Here is a 24,743-nt window from a genome sequence, read left to right as displayed (position 1 = left end):
TGGTTGCCAATGCCCCTTTAATAAAGTATTTTGCATTTTATCAAGTAGCTTCATGGCTTTCAATGCAAATAATGATAAGTGAATTATACCACTATTGTTTTAAACAATCTTTGTATATATTGGCACTTTTAACCCTACCCTATTCAGACCGGGGGTAGGGGGGGGGGGGGATTGGGGCTTTTGAGGCTGGCGCTAACTTTGATCTGGGAATGATTTGATAGGATAGGATGTTGTGTCTGAATAGGGTTAAAACTTTCAAGTTGTCAAAAGATGTCCAGCGAAACGAGTCACCTTTTTTTAAATGTTTTTTTTAAACACCATCAATCGCCTTTCGAATACTTCAAATAAAATACTGCACTTACTACTTAACTACTTACGACATTAAATGCAACGCTTTTAAGAAAAACGTGCGGCAAATCATCAAGCCATTCAGTTTTTATGATAAAAGCATATTTTCTCTTGTATTTGCAGTACATTAAGTACATATACCTTTCAAATCATCTGTGCCCATTTTGCGCCATAAACATAAATTTATTAATATTTGAAAATTAAACCTCGCCTTTTCCATATAAGCATGATCAAAATCGTGTTTCCATCTTAAAAAAAAAACACTAAAATCAAAACAGATTCAAGTCAAAACTTAATGCGTTTGGTTTGAAGAGTTTCCCCAATGTACAAAGCTTTAAGTGGCTTCTGCGTCTGTTAGGCTATTATCGGGTACATCTTTCATATTCTTATGTTACCTCTACTCCCTTATGACTGATGGCTAAGATATCGGTTCATTTTTGTTAGCTAGTGCAATTTCTTTTTTCTTTGTGGTTGTTCCTGTTGTTGCTATTGCTGCTCATCTTTGTTCGAACTGTATAGATTTTATGACTTCAATATTTTGTTTTCACGTTATTTTTCTCCAATATAATTTAGTTCTGGAGATATATGTACTTCAACAGTACCAGAATTCACAAGACAAGAAAAAAGTGGCTGGCAGAGCATAATGCGTCGCATTTAATGTACTTTGAGACACAAAAATGTCGCTCTCTTCTACTTCTTACTGAACTTGATGTACATGATGCATCAGGTTCTAATTTGATTCTGCTACCAGATGATGATAAGCGATAAATTTAGTGACTTTTTTGAGACGTGAGTTAAACTCGACGCGATTGGCATATATAAGATCTGAGACATCTTTTCGTACGTTAACATACTCTTAAGAATGAGAAAAAATAAATAATTAAATAGATCTTAAAACTTTAGGAGAATACTTTGGCGCCATCTGTTCTCCGATCGCAGGTTTTAAGACAATTATATTCGCTTCCCTTCTTTATTTCAGCTTGCCTAAGCTTTAAGAGCGTTCAGACACAGCTTATGCACGGGAGTAACAAGGAGCATGCAAACGAATTCTGGTAGGTGGTATTCGCTTGTACCCCCATCATCAAAACCTCACTCTACGTTCATTACATAAAGCAGCTTCCAGTGAGATATGTAAAAAGAATAACAGTCATGTTTAATGACATCAGAGATACACAGTAAAACCGTTTTTAAATACATTTTAGAATACAGCAGCAACTCGAAAATGGCAGTCCAGTTTGCGAAAACCCAGCTTGTTTAAGATCAAATGCAATATCGGTAACACTTTTCGTCAATGTATCTAACCATAGCGACGATGTATTAATAAGGTATCGGACAAATTGCACATGCTTTTAATTGTTCAATTTTTTTTTCTTCTGGGAAACATACTTTTCTGTTAAAACCACATTGCCAACTGTAGAAGCCAATATCCAACAGCAGGAAAAGATACAATGCTGGCTACTTTAAGTTAAGCACTTTCATTTTTTTGGCCTTTGTAATCAACAGGGGCTTTTTGAGTTAGCTTTTTGTACATTAAGCCCCGGCTAAACGATCAAACATTTTCGTCCAGCATCATGTTCGTCGCTCTCAACATGGGAAGGCTAAACGAGTAAACAAGGTATGAGCAAACATCGAGGAAAGTGAGCCCACATAACGCTTTGTGCGTTTTACCCCTGCAGTTATGAAGCCACGTCACATGAATTTGGTTTCTAACTGGTTGCCTTTTCCCGCTTTTGCTTGGTTTGGTGGTTTAACGATCAAACACGAAGCAAAATGTTGGATGAAAATGTTTGACCTAGATCAAACGTGGGAAACCATTTAAATACAATATTGAGATAGACGACCAAACGGTCAAACATGCCTTTCCGACATTATGCTGGACCAAAACTTTTGCTCGTTTAGACGGGGCTTTTTTCAAGCATTTTTTCAAGCTGTTAAAGCATTGCTAACAATATAATAGTTTAACCATGTTAGCAAAGCAAAATACCAAAAATAGTACATACAAAGAAGTGTATATTAATATAAAGAAAATAAAAAAGGAATGGTTATAACGGAGGAAAATTAACTCGGTTTACGAGCGACAGACATTTAAACAATGGCCACATTCTTTAAGATGTGCTGTCCAAGACGAAGGGTTTTTAATCGAAAACCTTTATTTCCACTTTTTTAGCAGTTTGCCTTTTTAGAGCTGCCAAACTTTGTTACAAAGAGCCATTTAAAAAAAAAAAACAGGTGCACGTGTTGTTTTTAATTGAATTTTTATCCGTGATAAATGGAAAGAGGAACTTGTAAAGAAAATGAATCTGGAGAGCTTTTATTCGAATAATTACCATAGTAATGACGAAACCACTTGAGCAAACAAGTGTGGACATATCAGATCAGAGCAGTTTGCCTTTTTAGAGCTGTCAAACTTTGTTACAAAGAGCCATTTTTAGAAAACAAAAATAGGTGTACGTGTTGTTTTTAATTGAATTTTTCCGTGATAAATGGAAAAAGGAACTTGTAAAGAAAATGGAACTGGAGAGCTTTTGGAACCACTTGAGCAAACAAGTGTGGACAAAAGTTTTAGGCTTTCAGTTAATGTATCGAGCAAGATGACCATTTTGTGTTCTTGTTCTCTGATCCAGCTTTATACAATATTTTTTTAACTCAAAATAGTTGTTAGAAAACACGTTGTATCGTCTTGCGTTTTCGGTCACCGAGAATAGAGCTCTTCGAAAACGGTCTCCAGAATGGCTAGGCGGTACGTTCAAATTCGTGGTGTTTGTGTGGGTGATTGGCTCATTTTGAGTGATTTCGTTTCCATCGTTTTTTTTTCATTTCAGTTTCAAGACCTTAGGAGAGTAACAAGGAGCTGGCAAATGGACTCTGGTAGGTGATGTGTCCCATTATCAAACTTCTTTACTTTGTTCAATACATGAAACAACTTCCAGTAAGTGAAGATTTTTACATAGAGGATATTACATGGTTGTGCGGAGATATGCAATTTATCTTCGAGTGTTCAAATCGATATCCCACTCGTTCGCTGCACTCACTCGTGAGATATCAATTTGAACATGAGAAGATAAATTTCATATCTCCAAGCAACTATGTAATATTCTGTTTATTATATAAACCTACTAATTACGATGTTTTTGACGATTTTCCGAAGGTCTGAAGGTCGTACGATTGTTTCCTAAGATTTTCCGAACTTTTCCTAAAATTTCCGAAGATATCCGAAGATTGCCGAAGATTTCCGAGGAATATCCGAAGATGTTTTGACTTAATATCGATTTACTTATTCTCATTTAGCATTGAAACAGGGCAAACTTGTCAGAAAATGTTTCGAAACTGATATTTTCACATGTGAAAATAACATGTTATTTTCACGTGTGAAGATATGATTTTTTCGCGCGAAAGATTTCCTGGTATTTCACTGATGATTATATAATAAACAATCATATTTAATGGTTAAATTAATTTTGTTACTTGTCACTGGTCAGTTTCTCCATTATTCTTATTGCTCACTCTAGGCTGCTAGGTCCGATTGCCACAGCGAATTCATTTTTAAGACTATCTAATTTTAAAATATACCAGCAACTCGAAAATAGTGGTTCTGAGCTCCAGAAACTGCACGAAGTTTACAGCAAACGATTGCTTCCTTGCCCAAAGTAAACCCAAATCACACATTTAGTTCCGCATTATTAATACGGCATCAGACCGAGTAGATATCAATAAATTAAACCTTATCTTATTTGGAACGCGACACTCTATTAAAAGTACATTATTCTTATTTTACAAGCAGAGTGTCATACGGTCATGGAAAAATAAAGCGCTCAATCTTATGTTATTGATAAAGTGAAAACTATGTTGGAGCATTGTCTTTCAAGGGGTCACCTCATTCATACGTCGATCTATTTCCATTCCCTGACAAGATTCCGCTTGAACTTTTGCTGTGCGGAGAAAATAATTTTGTTTTTGATTACTTTTCGATGTAAATAACAGAAAAAGCCATTTTACCCATTTTCTTTGCGATCTCCCCCCCCCCCTCCCCAGACAAAAGACCGTCCGAAACCAAAACACACAGCCTTAAAGTTTGAAGAACATCCCATAACTCAGTTAAGACTTTTTTGGACTTTTACAAAACGTAAGGGGGATTCACCATCCTCCCTTCACGTTCTCAGTAACTCTGAGACTGCATGATGGTCAATGCCGCTTTAAAAATTAGGTTTTCTATTAACTTGGGAGTGTGGCATGGTGATGACTATGTGACGATTTATCTTCGTATGACGTCAGAAACCACCACAACTGAGATAAAAGGAAAATAAAATAACAAAAGGATGTTTCACATAAGGTATACATGTAAACAATGCATGCAGAAGAATTATTAAATAGATTTAGCCAAGCCTAAAAGCGAAGCTCCCCGGCTATTTACTTCGCCCTTTTCGTAAATCCGAATTTACTGACCGATAACAGGAAAAATATAGCACTCGAGCCCGCGATCCAATGTAAACCATTACTTGGTCAGCGGTAAGCCCACGATTTGGTCATACATACATACATACATACATACTTTATTGCATAGCTCCCCCTTGGGGGCTCTTCCGCCATACAGAAATTAAAAAGATAAAAGATAAAAATATTTACAATAAAGAAGAAAAAAGAAAAAAAAAATCAGAAAAAAAGGGGTATAGTTGAAATAAAAAATTTGCAATTAAAATTATATACATTACAGTAAAGGGGCATTTACAAATTTAAAATATGTTTAAAAATTCTCTTTTTAAAAAGGTTCAGGTCATTTGTCTCTCTAATGTTCTTAGGCAAGTTATTAAAGAGCTTCGCTCCACGGTAGGCAAAAGATCTCTGCCCTGTCCGGTCATGTGATACTGGTCAGCGATTACCTCGATTTGACAGCTGTCAATTGACCATGACATGGATGTCCAACATCAAAGATGTAAGCTGACGTTAACCATAACCTTAAACCTAATTCTGGAGTGTGGCCGCCAGTTTGGGGCGACGTCGTCGCTAGGTGCACGCGCCTGCGAACCATGCCGCTAGCCACGATGACCATGAAAAACCAAAAGCATGGGTCTGTTAATTTTCTATGTGTAAGGGGCTCTGCTCTGCGGCCCTTCGGGCCGCTGGGAGCTCCGCTAATTTTTTTTTTTTTTGCAACAACTGAAAGACTCAAATATGGCCATGGCCCTGTTCATGAATCGATTTAAGTGAAACCTGATTAAAAAGAGAACCCCATAGAGTAATTCAATCTCTACATCTTCAATAAATTGTTCACTCGACTTTTTCGTTTGTTGTTTCTGTTTTATTTGCCTGTTGTTGTTGTTTTTTTTTTTTCAGACATTTGTTTCCTTTTGCACCCGCTAGGCTGTTCATAGATCACCGTCAGGGAGGTCAGCAACATGGTAAGTTATAAATATCGCAACTAATCCCGTGCATTATGTCAAAATATAAGAGTTTGCGCGAGGCAAGAGACTGCATAGCAGTTTGGGGCTTTAAGACTTTTAAGTGACCTAGAGCACTGAAAGTACAACCGCTAGGTGGCTGGTGGATATTGCTGATAAATTAAGTGGTGGGTAGGCACTCTTTTAAATGAGAAAGGTGTGGGGGTGGAATCATTTAGCTGGGCTAGCATGTCTGATCTGTTTTCGCTGTTTTAGCCCTGATCGCCTTAATATAGTCACAGTGAGTAGCGGTATGAACAGCGCCTAGTTCGCCGTTTATTTAAGCCTAAACAAAGTCTGTTCGTGCAGGTAGACAGGGGAAAAGTGATTGAAATTAGGCCTTTTTTGCATGAGTATTTTAAAACATATGTGTTGATATAGACAATTATGAAAGCGGTTGTGCTTTATTTCAAGATTTTAAAAGGAGGTTCGGTCAACAAGCAATACTTGGCTTTCTTCATTCTGGGTTTGGGTAAGTCATTTATTAAACCATATATTATTATTGTCTTTTTATCTGACGTAATAAACAAACATACAAATTACCTAACCTTCTAGGTTGATATATTTTAATTATTATTTCGTTTTAAAAACACTTTATAAAAAACAAGCCATACCCCTTACTACAAAGTGAGGTGTTCCTCCTAGCTAAGAAAAATCTTAAGTTGCTTTCGATCTGAATGAATTAATTTGCAAGTGACATTGAATGCAGCTTGACTCGAATTTAAAATAATTAATTATTTTCTTTGTTCTTTTTCAGTAATGCAGGCATATATTTTTCCGTAAGTATTATAAAACTGAAGTAAATTTGTCAGGCATATTGGTCAGAGAGCATGATAGGATAGGGGAAGCGAAGGAAAGGAAAGGGATATGAAGAGATACGATAACTTCATTTAGACACGGCATTTACATCCAACAATTTTAAAATTGCTATTAACTAACTTACTACCTAACTACAGGTGTTACAGAATAAAATTCAAAACAGTGGACGCTATTTTTCTTGAAGGCAGTGTTATAATGTTTGCAAGGGAAGGGGGTGAAGGAATAGAAGAGGTGGGGGAGGGGAGGAAGGGAAAAGAGAAGGGGAATAAAGGGAAATGGGCAGGGCAGGGCAGGGAAGGCAGGACAGGGATGGGCAGGGCAGGGCAGGGCAGGGCAGGGCAGGGCAGGGCAGGGCAGGGCAGGGCAGGGCAGGGCAGGGCAGGGCAGGGCAGGGCAGGGCAGGGCAGGGCAGGGCAGGGCAGGGCAGGGCAGGCAAGAAAGGGACGGAAAAGAAAAGGCCAGGAAAGGCAAGTCAAGAGAACGGAATAAATAGGAAGTTCAAGGTAAGATTAGGTGGATATCATTCCTTAATAAAGCCGGGACGGGTGAAGAGGGCCTTCCAGTCGCATTGAAATGAAATCATCAATGAAGATTTGACGCTATCCCCCTTTTAATATTCCATCTTTGAAGTGAAATATTCAATATTCAAGCCTCAACTCGGTTAAAAGCTTGTATGTTGATGGGTTAATGTCTTGCACCAAGTGGCATGCACATCCAAGAGTATTGCTAACTTGTATATAAATGAACGCAAGGCAACGGTGTTTTTGTTCTCGTTTCTTTTCATCATGAGCACCATGCTAAATACCGCAAAATTTACAGTAATATATTGCAAAAATACATGTCATTTTTGACATATTACTTTATTTTCTCCAGGTATATTTTTACAGAATTGTACGAGTTGTTTATTTTTACATTCCACAAGTTTTCTGAATTGATTTTGTGCCAATTTCCGTTATTTTCTGACTTTCTAAGAAAATGGTGAAATCCAAGATGGCGGGTCCAAGACAGCGGCTTTAATGGTGTCATATGAACGCCATATAACGTCACAGCCAGGAAAAATTATGCCCTTTTGTAGAGAAGGCTAAGGACTTTCTACTCAGCGCAAAGGAACGTCGCTTCGCATCAATAGAACAAAAACATTAGGGATGTAACATCCACCCCAGCCCCCTTCTCCTCCCTCCTTGTACTACGGTGGGGGTATAAATTTGCTTGTACGTCCGAGGGCTAAGTTACAACATCTTGATAATAACAATGTATCGCGTTTAACGATACAGTGAAAAAAATATTACTAGCTTGTTTATATAATAATTTGTAGAGTTCATAGTTTGTGATGTTGCTTTTTGTTAAATGTCAGGTAGTATTTCACTGTTTTAATTAAAAACGTCTGCCCCTGCAAAAAGTAAGTGCTACATTAAAACGAGGAATCGGTTTCATTTTCCAGTTGATTTGATTAAAAAAGGGGAATGATCTATTTTCTCTAGGCACGCGATCGATCTGATATTCATCTTTCAACACTTAAAGCAATTTTAATTTCTGTGCCGGGTTCAAGGGTGTGTCGCCCGGAAAGGATATTAATTCTCTTCCACAACATGGTTGTAGTGGCGATAGTGGTGGTAGAGGAAGTAGTAAAAGTAATAGTAGTAGTAATAGCAGCAGTAGCAGTAGCAGTGGCAGTGGCAGTGGCAGTGGCAGTGGCAGTGGCAGTGGCAGTGGCAGTGGCAGTGGCAGTGGCAGTGGCAGTGGCAGTGGCAGTGGCAGTGGCAGTGGCAGTGGCAGTGGCAGTGGCAGTGGCAGTGGCAGTGGCAGTAGCAGTAGCAGTAGCAGTAGCAGTAGCAGTAGCAGTAGCAGTGGCAGTGGCAGTAGCAGTAGCAGTAGCAGTGGCAGTGGCACTGGCAGTGGCAGTGGCAGTGGCAGTGGCAGTGGCAGTGGCAGTGGCAGTAGCAGTAGCACTGGCAGTAGTATTAGTAGTTGCAGTTGTAACGGTGGTAGCAATGAAAGTACATTGGTAGTACAATGGTTGTGGCTATGCTTGTGTCGTTGATGGTAAAAGTAGAAGCAGCAGCAGTAACAACCGCTACCTCTACCTGTAATTCAACCACTTCTAAGCTCTACCTATACTTCCATTGAATATCACTATTGTTAGCACCATTCATTAAATTACGACTATTAAAAACTGGCGATATAAATGTAAGACTAATGGATCTAACTTAAATAGCTCTTAGTTGTCACCTTCTGTTTTACTATGTATTTGATTTCATTTCTTTTACCTAGATTTGGAACTGACGCTTTATTTAGTCAGCGTAGAAAGTTTCAAAGGAGAGATTCGGCAGCAGGCCCAATGAGAGTGAAAGTTCACAGACAATCCAAACCATCGAAACCAAGTCCACCGCATTCGTTAAATGCTGTTACAGCACACAATAAAATTGACAGCAGCACAACACGCAGCGAGGCTTACACCACTGACAACACGACTGTTCATGTCAGTCCTACGTCAAAGACTAAAAGTCAACTTAAAAACACCGTCACCCACAGCAGCGGTGGCAATGTCACTCAATTTAAACAAAACAACATCAGGTAAAAAAAGTAGTAGAGTGTTCTACTTCCCTTCAAGCTATTAAACTTAAATGAGAAATTAATTTATAACAACTTATTTAATTTATAACAATAATTTATAACAATAATTCCTAAAACTATTTTATTTTTGTCCTAGCCTCTGCTATCTACTGCTACTTTTGTTGTCGCCTAATGATCCTAAAGAAGAATTAATTTATGCAATTTTCTTTTTGATAATTTCTATATTGGGAGCGCTTTTTAAATTTTCTACTTAATTTTACTTTACATAGAAGAAGAGTTTTGCTTAACAATTTAACTATAAAACTGAGATAAAATTGAAAAGTTTAAAACTATCTCGGATGCCACGCCCCCTCCCCGCACAACCCCTTGAGGTTATTTCGGAATTACTCTATGATTCTAAAACTTTCAGTACCTGTTCATTCATCCCCAGCGGAAACATTGTTATGTCAACCATTTGTCATAACTTTTGACGTTGCCATGGCATGTCATAATTACAAACATGCCTGGCCAAAAATCGCCATATTTCACATTTTTCCAGTTTTTAAGAAACAACCGTCTGAGTTGCTAAATATTAATATTATACAAGAATTCTGGCTAAATTTTGAATCAATTCCCGTTATTTTCTGACTTTCTACGAAAATAACAAAATCCAAGATGGCGGGTCCAAGATGGCGGCTCTTATGACGTCATATGACGTCATATGACGTAACTGCCAACAAAGATTATCTCATCCTGTAGGGCTTCCTACTCAATTCAAAAATAATTTCTCTTGGCATTAAAAGAACCTTGGGTAAGGGCTCCGTATGTTGGGTATGAATTTGCTTGTACGTCCTAAAGTCAATCTTTTAAAGGTAGTGTTACCGTTATGGAAGGGTTGTCGTTTCTTGCATTCTTGGTTGCATCAATATTGTCGGTAATATGCAGAAAGTTGTTGATCCCTGAATTGATCAAATTGATTGAATAGTCGAGGTCGAGGAAAGTTGATAACAGCCGATGTGCTCGATGGATCATAGTGGTGAGTAAATTAAACAGTCCTTTTATCATTTTTAACATGGCCGTGGTAGAGTAGAAGTAAGCCAGAGTTTGTGAACGCTCTGTGGACTGATGTTTCGAGCCTGTTTGTCGGCATTTACAACACTTAATGTAGCAACAGGCTCGAAACAGGAGTCTATGTTTTAAATTTAAATTTTTACCTTGCTACCTTTGATGTGTATTTTAATCAAACGAATAAAAAACATCTGTAGCAGCAGCAGCAGCAGCAGCAGTAGTAGTAGTATTAGCAGTAGCAGTAGCAGTAGCAGTGGCAATAGCAGTAGCAGTAGCAGTAGCAGTAGCAGTAGCAGTAGCAGTAGCAGTAGCAGTAGCAGTAGCAGTAGCAGTAGCAGTAGCAGTAGCAGTAGCAGTAGCAGTAGCAGTAGCGGTAGCGATAGCGGTGGCGGTGGCGGTCGTAGTGGCCGTAGTGTTGGTGGTGGTGGTAGTGGTAGTGGTAGTGGTAGTAATGGTGGTGGTGGAAGAAGTGGCAGCGATCAGAAAGGAAGAAAATTTAACGTAACTCAAATTGAGATCTTTGTCTTAGTCTAGTCTTAATACATCGTTTATTCCTCTCATTCTAATGGACAACAGCAGAAATTTCAGCAACGCTGACACTACGTATAGCAAAGGCAAAACTCATCAAAACAGTATGGTGGAGAGCCAGCTTTTTTGTAACATCACGGAAGACAGTATCGCACCAGGCAGGGCTTTCAATAAAAGCTTTTCCACTACGACAGCTTCCAAAAGCCAACGGCCAAGTGACAGCAACTATATCCACAGTAGTGGTACTCCCTCCAAAAAGACAAGGTTGGAAAGCACTCATCCTCCACCAACAGAAACTTACGGCAACGTAAGCTGTTTTTCTTTCGCTTTTTTTGGTAATTTTTTTAATGTCTGTCTTGGTCTTCTTCGCAACCGTTATGCCAACCATCATACATCGCTTACGTCCAAACCTTTTGAAAAGAGGATTTACTCTAAAATGCCGAAACTTAGTTTCTGTTCATTCAACCCGTGAAGAAAGTCTGATATGTCAACATTCTGTCCACGGTTTTGAACGTTCTCATGGCAATGTCATAATTACAGCAGGATTGGCCAAAAATCGCCATTTTTCACATTTTTTCTCTATTTTCCATATTTTCAACACAAAATTGTACGATTTGTTTAATATTATATTCCATAAGCATTCTGGCATGATTTTGTATTAATTTCCGTTATTTTCTGATTTTCTAAGAAAATTTGCATGTGAAATCCATTATGGTGGAGCCAAAAGACGACTCTAATGACGTAATATGACGTCATATGAAGTCATAAAAATATGTCATCTTGTAGAGTTAGCTGTTGGTTCTCTACTCAGTGCGAAATAATTTCACTGCGCGTCAATGAAAAGAAAAGCTTAGGGGTATCATCCACGCCTCTTGTACCACTGTGGGGGGAAATATTGTGTTTGCACGTCCGAGGGTAACTAATGAGACCAGTAATTACATATACATAATTAGCTAAGCAAAAAAAAATAAACTATTTGTAACGTGTTAGAAGTGGGCGTGAACAACATTTGTTCGTGGTATTCAAATATGATAATGAAAACAAACAGACTACTCAATTTCTCAACAGTCAGACGAAGGGACCATACAGCAATTTCTGAAGTCACACCATTGCTTTCAGGCGTCTGTTAACGAGGTAACTTTACTCTATCTACTAATAGTTTGTGCTACAACGAAGGGTTTTCCGTTGACAATTTCACATGAACAGGATTGTGATTTAAGCCTAACGCAACTCATCCTGGTTTCATACGGCAAGCGAGAGTAGCAATTGATTTATAATGTGAGATGAACTAAAGTTACCTTGACAAGATTTTTTTTCTGTTTTGATTGGCTGCAAGCATGCTATGGCTTGAATTAATACATCAAGGAACCATAAAAGTACTATGTTCTTGCAAAACTGTTTTCCTGAACACAACGATTCAAAGATATTCTATATAACAATATAGGATTATTTTCAAAGCGAACATGCAACATCTTTTGTGTAAATTAGCCGACGATTTTATATCATTTTCCGAACTGTTCCTTATTTTTGGAGTTTTTACAAACTTCGCCTTTTTAGTCCCGATTTAGTCTGTAACATACACAACAATTGTAAGGTGGAGGGATTTTAGCTTTGCTTTCACGTCTGAGGGTTGAAAATCCTTACCGAGTAACAGCCAATCTGAGAACCCTGTTTATCGAATAATTTGCTTGCTCGTGTGCGAAAATAGGCAAATGCCTTAAATACAAATTTATACAAACGCATTATTTTGATATATTAGGAAACGGGAGAGCTGCTCTACAGAAACCCGTCTGTCACAAAGCACGACGACATTCAGGACAACTTGGAAGTTGCGCTTTTGAGCATCTCAATAGTAGCAGAAGTTATTTCTTTCGCATTGCTTATGATTATAAGGTACGTGGTACCTAAAAAGCAACGATTTCGTAGTTGCTCACTTCCTAGCTTTTATTCTTTTCCTCTGTTGGCGTATTAGGCAGCAGTTAGCGACCTTCCCTCAAGTCAATTGTCCTCTCGCCAATCTCTAGTTTGTCGGTTCTTAAAGAAAGTCGACGTTAATGCATTTTGGCATAAACCAATTCTTCTTCTAAATAAGGTCAACGTTTAACCTACTCTTATGCTGATGTCCTTTTGGTGATGGACTCCTTACAGGGTTTCTGCACGACCCCCGAATATTTCTTCCCCTTCGTTTTGTATATAAAACCGTGTAAAAGCAATATAGTAGAGGTAGTCTTTCGACACTTGATGCATTTGTCAATGATACCGCAACAGTGCAATGGGTTCTCTGTAACCTCTTTTCCTTGTTAAATGTGCCTTGCTACTCTTGCTAACTTAGTACTACTGTTAAACTGTGAGATTGTTAATTATGATATTGCAGTTTGTTTAATAAGCAATTCTTGTCATTTGAAGGGTTAAAAAGTCAATGCGACTTTTTGTGCACAAGAACCTTCTCCTGTCACTGGCCATTGGACAGCTGATGTACATTTTAGACGTAAAGTTTTTCAACTCAAGAAATGAATACTCGGTTAGTACAGACGGTAGTAATGAATTTTTATGTCTTAATAGTTGCAATGCATGAAACCATTCAACCTGTTTTAGACTACAATTATACTTACGGTCAGTTATAGTGACGGATAAAAGGTATCGGTAAATGAATAATTATAGACTGTTTAAATAAAGGAATAAGTTTGATTTTGCAGGTACTCTGTAGCACCGTCACAGTCATTCAACACTACATAGATACCACTCTTTATATGTGGATGTTAGTGGAAGGAATCAACCTTTACTTGAAGATGGTAAAAGTCTTTACAGCAGAGAGGCCCATCCACTATCTGAGTTACATCTTGCTTGGATGGGGTAAGAACTAAAAATACGATCAAAGACAGATTAACTAAGTTTCTTTAGTTTGGGTTTAACAAGGGGGAAGTTAACGATGGTGAGTTACCAGCCGTGACTTAATGTCTGTGAGCTGCAAGATTTTGAATTTTCAAGATGTTGCCGTCAAAATGTTGAATGTTTAAGAACTTGCCGGCAAGATCTTGAATTTTCAAGACCTTGCCAGAAAAATGTTGAATTTTGAGTGAATTAATAATAATGACAGGCCTGTACAGTGCTTCTTACGTGACTTGGTGTAACTGTACATTCCCTTCATATTTTTGCTGTAACGAGCATTTCTATAAGGGATTTCCCTCTTTCCTAGGATACAATGGGAGGATATTTGAAGATGGAGATTTTGTTTTTAATCCCAGTTAAGCATAAGTATATTTTTAATAAGGTTACGCATCGATGTATGTTGTTACAAATAGCAAGATCCGTTTCTTTGATTTTGTTCTTTTGGTGAAGGACCGACTGTCTGTTGCTAAAGTTGACTTCAGACAGCATTGGCTGTCTCATTTTTTCGGGATATTCACGCACTATTTAAGTTTAGATACTCTCTTCAAACGCTGTTTTAGAAGAGTTTGTTCTCAGAATCGAAGTCTCAAATTGAAACTAAAATGATAAGCCAAAGCTTTATAAGACCACGCCTGGTGGGTGACTTGAGGTGAAATCTATGAACTGAAAAGTTTCAGTCGGCTTGAAATGTGTACGGATATTAAAGATGGACTCATTTTTGAGGGTCTCCCCTTTAAATATAACTGTGTCGAGAAATCTCAAACCAACTCAACAATAGAGAGCACTATAAACCCCATTCAAAGGTCCTATGATAACGGAAACATCACAAGGAGTTAACGAGCTTGTCATACAACTCACACAACTATATACTAGTAATAGTTCTAACTATGAAACTGCCCCTGCATTTTTATAATTTGTTTCAGAGATAGCAATAACCTAAGATTAGTAGAGTGTTTTTAATTTGTCGCCGTTAATTATTGATGCCGATGGACTACACAATTAACTGTGCCCATAGGCGTACGGGCACCTTCGGACCTGGGGGGGCGGAGGCCTTATTGCCCGAAAAAAAAAGTAACATGGGTTGAAAGCTGAATAAAGAGGCAAATAAAATGGACAACAAAACGTGCATCGAAATAGTTGTGTACAAATCTTGCTTGCTTGCTTAAAGGAAACGATAGTTCTTTAACTAATTTCGCGACGTTGCCCGAAGGTGTCAATGCACTGACTATAATGACATTATTTTCGGTATCATTTCAATACAGCCACTACTTCAAGCAGCAGATGTTTCTTGTGATCACAGTGCGACAGCTATTTTTATCTTTTGCGGCACTGACTTCCGTTGCTCCTTTGCAAGGGCTCCGGCAATCCTTTGCGAGCATAAGGGCAATACTTTGCGAGCCGCTTTGAGCAAAATCGAGATTTTTTCCGGTACCGTCCACTAAATGCACACATTTTACTTACCTACGCGGGGACTTCTAAGGTGCCTCCTCGGGTTCCTCTGGGCCGGAACCCTGCGGGGGCAAAAAATAATTGTATTTTATACTACGTGACTAGAGAATGACTTTCTCAAACAAGCAATCCTCCAAGAATCCCAATATTATATACTCTTACCCTTACAACCAAATCCGGGCTGTAAAGGCCCTACAGGAAGATTATCGTTATTTTGTGGTAAACTTTATTTTAGCCTATCGCCCCAAAACAGAAATCGTATCTAAAAGATACAACAGATTTCATAATCTTCACAGAGAAGACGACGGCCTTTGAAAATACTGTTCTAGTATCCATGGATGTAACAAGCTTGTGCACAAATATACAGCAAGAGGACAGTACAGTATACAAAGCATCTGAAAACTTCCACAGCTATTAACCTCCAATCCCGCCCTACTTTCTTAAAGATATGCTTGGTCTTATCCATAACGAAAACTCATTCCAATTAATGGAAAACAATACAAAAATGGCAATTGCCGGGATTTGCCAACCTCTTTATGGCGGAAATTGAAAGTACAATTATAAGCCAAAGCTCTATAAAACCGAGAGAACGGAAGCGTCAAATCGATGCCATTTTCTCACTTTGGATCACCGACAACCAGAAAATTATCCTATTTGTTGAGCAAGCTAACAATTTTCATCCTATGGTCAAATTTACGACTTAGATTTCAGAAAACGAGACAACATTTCTCGGCACAGATATTTAAAGGGAAGAGACTTAAAATGAGTCTATCCTTAATATCCGTACACATTACAAGCCGACTGAAACTTTTCAGTACACACATTTCACCTCACGACACCCACCAGGGGTGAAAGAGGTTTTATTAAAGGTTAAGCCTTGAGACTTCTGAGAACAAACTCTTCTAAAACAGCGTTTAAAGAGAGTACATGTTTTTCAAACTTTAAACAACGCATGGATATCCCGAAAAAATGATACAGTCAACGCTGTCTGGATTCAACTTTAACAAAGAAACAGAAAATGCCGTATGTCACAACATCCACCCATCGGTGCGTAACCTTAAAAATATACTTATGCTTAACTGGGATTTAATACAAAATACTCCATCCTCAAATATCCTCCCATTATATCCTAACAAAATAGCAAATCTGTTAAAGACATGCTCGTTAGACCAAAAATATGAAGGCAATGTACAATTACCACATCACGTAGGGAGCCAGTGCGGGCGGGCTTGACATTATAATTTATTCAATATTTTGCGGGCAAGATCTTAAAAATTCAAAATATTGCCAGCAATATATTGAAAATTGAAGATCTTGATGGAAAGATCTTGAATTTTCTAGATCTTGCCGCAAGATCTTTTATTTTCAGGATTTTTAATTGTTCTTCGCCATCTGATAACTCTCTGCTGTAATTTTCGGCCGATAACTCACTAAATTTGCGGTCCCAGTTAGTTTCATTTGTTATAGTAATTAAAATATCAACATTTTTCTTCAAAATTCGTTATATATTCAAAAAATGCTTAATCGCTGAATCAGTTCCATAAGTATTTTTTTTTTGAAATTGCGAACATAAGTTAATGTAGCAACACTACAATTATACCACAGAGCACACAAATTCATTCTAATAGTTAGTAGGACCGAAGATATATTCCTTCGGATTCCCGGTTATCATGCCACTTTTTGTCAGAGTGTTTTTTTTTGTATTTGTAGGAATCCCGGCAGTCATTGTTGGCCTGGTGGCAGCTATTAAGCCGTCCACGTATGACATGAGTATACCGTTGAACGAGAACGTCACGTGCGGATCACTCCAATTTACGGTGACGTACAACAGAATGAGGTTTGTAATTTCGATTGGTGAAAACTCGTCTCAATACAACCAAAGACTGATTTAGGCCTCAAAGGAAACAAGGCTGGTTACTTTCGATTAATTAAACGGGGAGGTAAAACGTTTACCGAATGTGTGCCGGTTTCCGTTGTTGTCGCAGCAATTGTGATGCAAAACATCGAGGAACGCGACCTTGCAACTTGCCGACAAACGATACCGCTCTAGTTACGCTACGTTGACGATACTTTTACCGCCGTGCACAAAGACGAAATCGACGCTTTCCAGAAACACCTCAACGAACAGAACTCCGACATTCAGTTTACCAGTGAGATCGAAGAAAACGGAAAACTTCCTTTTCTAGACTGTCTGGTAAGCCGCGACAACAACGAACTACGAACTACAGTGTACAGAAAACCGACGCATACTGACAGATTATTGGACGAAACATCCTACAACCCGACTTCCCACAGAGCTACGACTATCAAGACTTTGACAAGACGAGCACAACTAGTTTGTGACACACCGAACAGTTTATCTGAAGAAAACAATTACCTTGACCGCGTTTTCCACAAGAACAACTACAACATTGACTTTACTAGATGAAACACTCACCGACCTACTGAAAGTACCGAAACTGACAGAAACTTGACATCTGTTACTACAGCGACTATACCCTACATCAAGGGCACTTCTGAGACTATTCATCCTCGGAGACCCAGGGGCAGTTAGTGGGAGCGAAAGAAACGCGAAACTGCGGGCAAAAATAGCGCGAAACTGCGCGCAAAAAAAAATTGGCATATATAAAAAGTTGTATTGACTGAAAGTGCCCCTGGGGAAAGTGTCTTACCAGACCAGTTCAAAAACCTCTCTGAATACTGCCTCCCGATTGGGCAGAAAAATCTTTTGTATTCCCTTTGTATTATTCTGCCCAATCGGCGACCAGCCTGACTACAGTCCTTTTGGTGTGTTCCACACGAAATATGAACACAAAGCCAGTTCGCTCGCCATACCTGTCTTGCTTGTTCGCCAAGAATTTGCTCGGGAAGGAAAAGTTTCGGCTAGTGTCTCCCCTGGTTGAAAACGTCGAAAGTTTGACGGCCATGCACGCGGACAAACGGCAGATTCTTCATATTGTGGTCGATCGTCGATCGTTTGCGAGTTTTAAAAGTTTGTGTGCGATATGCTAGTTGCACTGCTGTAATGGATGTTTTTAGATTTTTTCTGGGAAGATCAATGACAGCTTTACGCGAAAATTTTCCAAACAAGAGTAATTTTTTTACGAACAAGCCCGGCAGATGAGCTACGCGTGCAAAGCGTGCAGCAGCGATTCCTAAGTTTTTTATAGGTGAGATAATAGAAGATCGATCGCAGCTGGAAGCGAAACTACAACAACAACAAAAAGTTTATTTAAACAATCATATTATTTACAATATTTTTCACCTCCCGCAATTAGCCTAGTTATTTGAGGCGGGAGGTAAAAAGAAAATGAAGAAGAAAAAATAAATAAATAAAGTTACAAAAAGAAAATACCTTATCTACATTAAAGAAAGATAGTAATAAGAAAGATAACTTCGAATATCATAGTAATAAATTAAAATAACAATGTGTTTTAAGTTACATCAAGCTAAAGATTTTAGTAAGTCAAAAACTATTTCCAAACAAACTTTCAAGACCTTACATTTTGTAAAATTTTTCCGTCGATCGACCGATTAGCTACGCGCGCGTGTAATGCGTGCAGCAACAATTGTAGCACTCAAATGACGGTCATATTTCCCGAAGACAAAATTTTCCCGACACTTCACATCCAAGTTGAGGAGGCACTAGCCGAAACTTTTCCTTCCCGAGCAAATTCTTGGCGAACAAGCAAGACAGGTATGGCGAGCGAACTGGCTTTGTGTACATATTTCGTGTGGAACACACCAAAAGGACTGTATTCAGGCTGGTCGCCGATTGGGCAGAATAATACAAAGGGAATACAAAAGATTTTTCTGCCCAATCGGGAGGCAGTATTCAGAGAGGTTTTTGAACTGGTCTGGTAAGACACTTTCCCCAGGGGCACTTTCAGTCAATACAACTTTTTATATATGCTAATTTTTTTTGCGCGCAGTTTCGCGCTATTTTTGCCCGCAGTTTCGCGTTTCTTTCGCTCCCACTAACTGCCCCTGGGTCTCCGAGGATGGAGACTATGGGCGCGGATCCTACAACCCTACAATATACGTGTAGCTCACAAACCTATAACTACGCTACGACATTAACTGACCAACGTTAAAGACAGAGACCAACCTAACAGGATCATTGACAGTTGTTTTCAAATTAGCCCACAATCTGCGTTTTAGTTGGCACACTCCCCCCTCCCCTCCCCTTTCTGTTTTCTGTGTCGCGTCTTGCCATCAACCTCAACTTTGAAAAAAGGAGTGGCGTACACTTGAATAGCATGTACATTCTGACCGAGCTCGAACTACTTGATTGTATTAAGCTTTATTTCTTAAATGTTGTCCTTAACCAACTGCATTGCACCCAACTGAGCGAATGAAGAAACTTCATTAAATCCGAGTGTCGTATCGTTAAATTGAGGGTTTGATGGTCATCGTAGTAAACATGTACGCACGTACGCACGCAGCGGTTTGAGTCCTGACCATTACCATCCTGTAGAGCAACGATGGACCGTTAACGGCGAGGTGCTGAGGTACACCGGAAAAGTTTCGGGAGAAAATGTGTGATGAATTAATAATATTTTATAATAATAATAATAATAATAATAATAATAATAATAGTAATAATAATAATAATAATAATAATAATAATAATTTTTTTTTTAAAAAAATAATAATATAAAAACTTTATTAACCAATTTTTAAAAGAATTACAATGATTTGACTATTCGAATAAGAACTTTATATATAAACATATTATTTACATAATAATAAAAACAGTGTCTTTAAAAATGTAGAAAAATAGTAAAAGCGACTTCGAGAGCAATAATAAAAGAAGAACTATATATTAAAAAAAATAATATAATAATAAAATATAATAAAATATAATAATAATATATAATAAAAAAATAATAATAATAAAAATAATAATAATAATAATAATATTTCAAATTTGTATAGACCCAATGCAAACATGGCTGCCATTTATTTTCGGCTCCTAGAAGAATCATTTTTTAAAAAATGTAAATTACTTTTACTTTAAGATCAAGTCAAAGTAAATCAATGCATGAAAGTACAAGGCTGTAGTTTTATCTAATGGGAAAATATAGGGACATTTATATTGCCAAAAACATGAAAACGAGGCTTGGCAGGCCAGGGTGGCTTTTTCCATACAAATCTTATAAAATTGAAGGAGTCACAAATCTGCAGCCTTTTAACCAAAAACACTGAAACTTCTCAGTTTAGCATTATATTCCATATATTTTAAAGTCCAACCATTAGCTTTTTCAGAAACTTGACCAAACAAAAGAAATAAATGACAGCCCTTTTTGCATAAGATCTATGCGCAAATTAACATATAAATATGATCAAATGCGCCACACAAAATAAAAGTGAATTAATACTAACAATGTAAGTGATTGAAAAACTAGCTATTTATTAATTAAACTATGCGATTCAATACGATTCAGAGAGAGCAGCAGTACTGTTAGTTGTGTTTATGCTGTGTATCTCGCAGCCAGCTGACTTTACTTTTACTTTAATGTTACTAGTTGCTGGATTAATGGAACTTTGTGGACTTTCAAAGGACCCGTCCTGGCTATTCTACTGGTACGGTTCATCAGTATGCAATTTTATGGCATAATGTATTGAAGGGTTATATGGGAGGGTCGATACCACTCGTTATCTGTTGCTTAAAAAGTTTGGCCGTTATTCAGTTGCCTGACTGTATGGGTGCTTAGTTTAAAATGTAATTTTAGGAATTTCTCTGCTGTCAGGTAAGCTTTTGGGTCGTTCATGAGTTGTTAGCTTTCAATTCGGGTCATTAACGTTCGCATTGTATCAATCAACTGATCAGTCAGTCAGTCAGTCAGTCAGTCAGTCAGTCAGTCAGTCAGTCAGTCAGTCAGTCAGTCAGTCAGTCAGTACAGTAAGTCAGTCAGTCAGTCGGATGGACGGTTGAACAGTCGGTCAGTCGGCTACCTGTATTTTATTAATGTCATATTTCAACTATTGGTTGCTTATTTCCCAGGTGAACATTCTGGTGTTTTTCGTCGTTCTGCGCGTGTCTTATGGCAAGATATCCGCCAAATATGGGAAAACGTCTGTAAACGCTGCGAAGTAAGTCATTAAGCTTTGAGTAAGTTAGTAAGTAAGTACGATCGCGAGCTGCCTTTTTGTACTACCAACGGACCTGAAACCAATTACAAACTAACATTTTCTTTTTGTCTACTTACAGAAAAGGGCTGAAGACCATTGTCACTTTGCTTCCTTTGCTGGGTGTCACTTTCTTGTTGGGATTCTTTGTTGACTTTCATGTCGCTGTGTCCTATGCCTTCGTCTTGTTCAATTCCACACTGGGGGTGTTGTTTTTCATTTGTCACTGCGTGCTTGATGATCAGGTGAGTTAGGGAACACGAAACTTTTCCCTTTTGAAAGACTCTTTTTCATTCACCCCAATTCCCACACCTCTTCCCTACGAGGTACACCGCCAGCAACGGAGGTTTCCGCAAAACGTAAAAGAAAAAGAAAAGACGTGCAGAAGAAACTGATGACGAGGAAGAGGGAATACAAAGGTAGAGGATCCTATAAAAGAAAGACATGAGAATTGTCGTAGAAGTGATAAATAGGAACGTCCATTTTCAGATTTTATTTAACTCGATTTACTTAACCTGTTACTTCAGGTTCGAGATGCCCTGAGAAAGTTGATGCAGAAAAAGACAGTGTTCATAAACCCCAGGGTCGAATGCCACCATATGAAGGCTAAAGTAAAAAACCATGGCAACGCTAAGCAGGCAGGTTGGTGATAATTACTTGAAAATAGTTCCACGATTATACGAAAACTCACCTTTGAGGGACCGTTGCTGAAAGGCGTATTATTAATAATCCTCTATCAAAATCCAGCCTGGGTTTTGGCATTGGGAAAATTAAGCAGGGAAACTAAATTGGGTAAAAAATTAATATTGGTAGACTAAAATGTTCCCAGGGACATTTTTGGTGCGCTTTCCATTGTACCAAAAATTCCGGAAATTTCTAGAAGGCAGCGAAAGATTGTTCTCTTGAATTGTCGAAACCATTTACTAGTCGGGTGCAGTCAACCGTACCAGAAAAATGTTCATTCCTCTACTGAAATTTTCTGGAAATTCAAACCAATTTTTTTGGATGCCGAATTTGAAAGCTCTCTTTACTTAAAGAAAATTACAACCAAATCGATTGAAATATAAAAGTATCCACTTGAAACGGTGAAGGAATATTTTAATAACGCAGCAAATGCAAAAGAAGATACGATGAACAAAAACTGAAGAAAATTAAATCTGATTGCGGCATTTTTTTTTTTTTTCAAAAAACAAATTAATGTTAGGCTGAACACTTTTCAAAGTTAATCTCCTTTAATTGTTACTTTTAATTATAACGCCCGAGAACCGCGAGATATGTTTATTTGTAACGAAGTTGTTGCTGTGCCACTAGGTGTATAAAAGAAATTTATTCCCCAACATTTATTTATTGGGCAAAATGTAATAAAATAGTCTAAATTGAGAGGAGATACAGCCAAGAGATACAGCACGTTTTTTAAAGAACTCATGGACATTCCGCAAATGGTTTCAGTCTTAGGACTGTTTAAAAGAAAAATGTATTTTGATCAGTCATGCCGTTTTTTTGCTGTTTAGTTATTTATTTATTTTTATTTTGTTGTTGTTGTTTTTTAGGAGGAACCAAGGACACAAGGAACCGGAAGTTGTGTTGGAAACTTGAAACGAAAACCGCAATATAACGGCCTTTAACTATGAAAACAACAGGCCAAAAATACGAATTAAAAAACTGAGCCCTACAACATAAAAAGATAAAAAAACATAAATCTGTATCTTTCATGAAAAACGAGTTCGAGAAATACCGTTTACAAGCGTAAGTCTTGAGGATAATTAAGATAATTCATATACTTGCAGTGAAGAAATGTAATAATTAATAAAGAAGACGGCAAAAGAAAACTCTCAGTCTTGTCAAGTGCTGCCGTTATTCTTCTTGTATGAGCGCGTCGATAGGTTACAACCATTTAAGTAAATGCCACATTTATCAAACGGAGTGCAAGTGGTCGCACATGTGGAGAAATAGTCCATTTTACAGTTGTCTGCCAAGTGACCTGGCCTTTGAATGGAAGTGAGGCTGGAGGTGGCCTTGCATTGATACAAACCTCTCTGCTTTATTATGTAAATGCAAACTAGTTAGCATCAAAACAACATGATTTACACAATAAAAGCAGTGAGGTCTGTATCAAAACAAGGTCACCTCCAGCCTCACTTCCATTCAAAGGCCAGGTCACTTGGCAGGCAACTGTAAAATGGTCTATTGTGGACACTGGAGGGCGGAGTTTGTTTAGGGAGTGTTCGTGACATGCCAATCACGCGTAAAAAAATCAAGCTCGCTATTGGCTGGCTGCCGCGATGTCTCGTCACGGCAAAGGTCGGTTAAAAATGGCGGACAAAAAACAAAGACGCGTCGTCAGAAGAAACTCTGTCGATCGCTCTCTTATATTCTTTTCTCAGAGGTTTTGTCCCACAAAATAAACAAAAGGAGCGTAGTGAAACCGAGACAGGGAGATTTTTATCGAACGGAGACTATTTAAAGCCGGGAATGACAACCAGCACGTTTCGTATTTGTTTGCGATTAAATATATTTTGTATTTGGCGCTTTGAAATACCCATTTTACCTCGGCTGAGGTACCAGGGCCAGGGAGCCGCTAAATGGCCTGGAAACTATAAGCAGTGGTTACAAAGGCTGTTTGAAAATAAAATGCTTCTCTTTCTTCGAAGAAATTGCTTCCAAGTGACTTTCCTTCGACGTGTTTTCGCTTCGTGACAAACTTAGAGGGGTCGAGAGCTGGAAAAATTAAGCGAAAACAGATCGCAAAACCGCAGCGGATATTTATTCCATGGGATTCTGGCTACTTCTTGCTGAAAGATCATTGTTCTGAATTGACGAGAGAGATGCAACATTTTGAATATCTACTCACAGGACGGTGGGATTTGAATCCAAAATGACCTTATCTGTGCGTCATTAGAAAGAATAAGTCAGCCATTGGGGCATTTTTCGCGTCTTTCAATCAAGCTTAAAACCGCAGCGACTAGGTCCTCTGGAGTTGTAACTTTTAGAGCCCGATGAAGCTAACTGAACATTCGAACCGATTCAGATGTAACATTGTGCAATTTGCAAAGGAAAATGAGGTAGAAATTGTTTGAAGATTTTTCCCATACATAGTCTTATAACTTGTACGGCCATTTGTGTTGCGTTATGCGTGCACTCAGGTCGCGTTACTGCGCATGTATGTCCAAAATTTCTAAGAATTACTGCTATGAAAAAAGTCTAAGAATTACTGCTATGAAACTCGAGCTAATAAGACAGAGCGCTCGATCAAAATAATGCAAGAAGCATAGCCTTTACAACACAGAATGTCTATCTGAAACTAACTTTCAGCTTTTTCACAGTAAAGCTGAAACAGTCTCTGGCGAAGCCGGACCAAGATAATCCGTGATAAGACAATACATCTTGCAACAGTACTGATTAAAATGCCGGGCCCGGCGTCAATAAAATGCAAGTAGTTTCACGGAACATTTCAGAATTTGTCCTTCCGGGGCGAACATTTTGAGAGCCTAAAGCATATCTTGCAAATAGAATTGAGCCAAA

At 38.3% G+C, this 24,743-nt stretch overlaps 1 protein-coding gene across 6 annotated transcripts; it reads left to right on the top strand.

Moving 5' to 3' along the window:
- The first annotated feature begins 695 nt into the window (after positions 1 to 695).
- Positions 696 to 23,050, top strand: LOC144642879 (uncharacterized). Of its 6 annotated transcripts, none has more exons than XM_078501974.1 (18): positions 696 to 717; positions 1,328 to 1,400; positions 3,171 to 3,216; positions 5,680 to 5,744; positions 6,198 to 6,255; positions 6,541 to 6,562; positions 8,874 to 9,176; positions 10,800 to 11,058; positions 11,820 to 11,885; positions 12,511 to 12,644; positions 13,158 to 13,272; positions 13,448 to 13,604; positions 16,800 to 16,926; positions 20,618 to 20,675; positions 21,097 to 21,185; positions 21,304 to 21,466; positions 21,749 to 21,863; positions 22,772 to 23,050. In XM_078501974.1, exons 4-18 carry the CDS (start codon positions 5,742 to 5,744, stop codon positions 22,834 to 22,836), a joined length of 1,734 nt encoding a protein of 577 aa, XP_078358100.1. In that variant the 5' UTR covers positions 696 to 717; positions 1,328 to 1,400; positions 3,171 to 3,216; positions 5,680 to 5,741; the 3' UTR covers positions 22,837 to 23,050. The 6 variants fall into 6 exon arrangements, with proteins under 6 accessions (XP_078358100.1, XP_078358102.1, XP_078358103.1 ...); XM_078501977.1 differs by lacking the exon at positions 696 to 717 and adding an exon at positions 5,145 to 5,278 and having other exon boundaries at positions 816 to 1,400; XM_078501976.1 differs by lacking the exon at positions 1,328 to 1,400 and having other exon boundaries at positions 697 to 717.
- Positions 23,051 to 24,743: the final 1,693 nt, after the last annotated feature.

The sequence above is a fragment of the Oculina patagonica genome, chromosome 2 (assembly GCF_052425735.1).
Source record: "Oculina patagonica isolate OP01 chromosome 2, crgOcupat, whole genome shotgun sequence".
Classification (NCBI taxonomy): Eukaryota; Metazoa; Cnidaria; class Anthozoa; order Scleractinia; family Oculinidae; genus Oculina; species Oculina patagonica.
The sequence above is the reverse complement of the archived record's forward strand: the minus strand, read 5'-3'. Positions and strand labels throughout refer to the sequence as shown.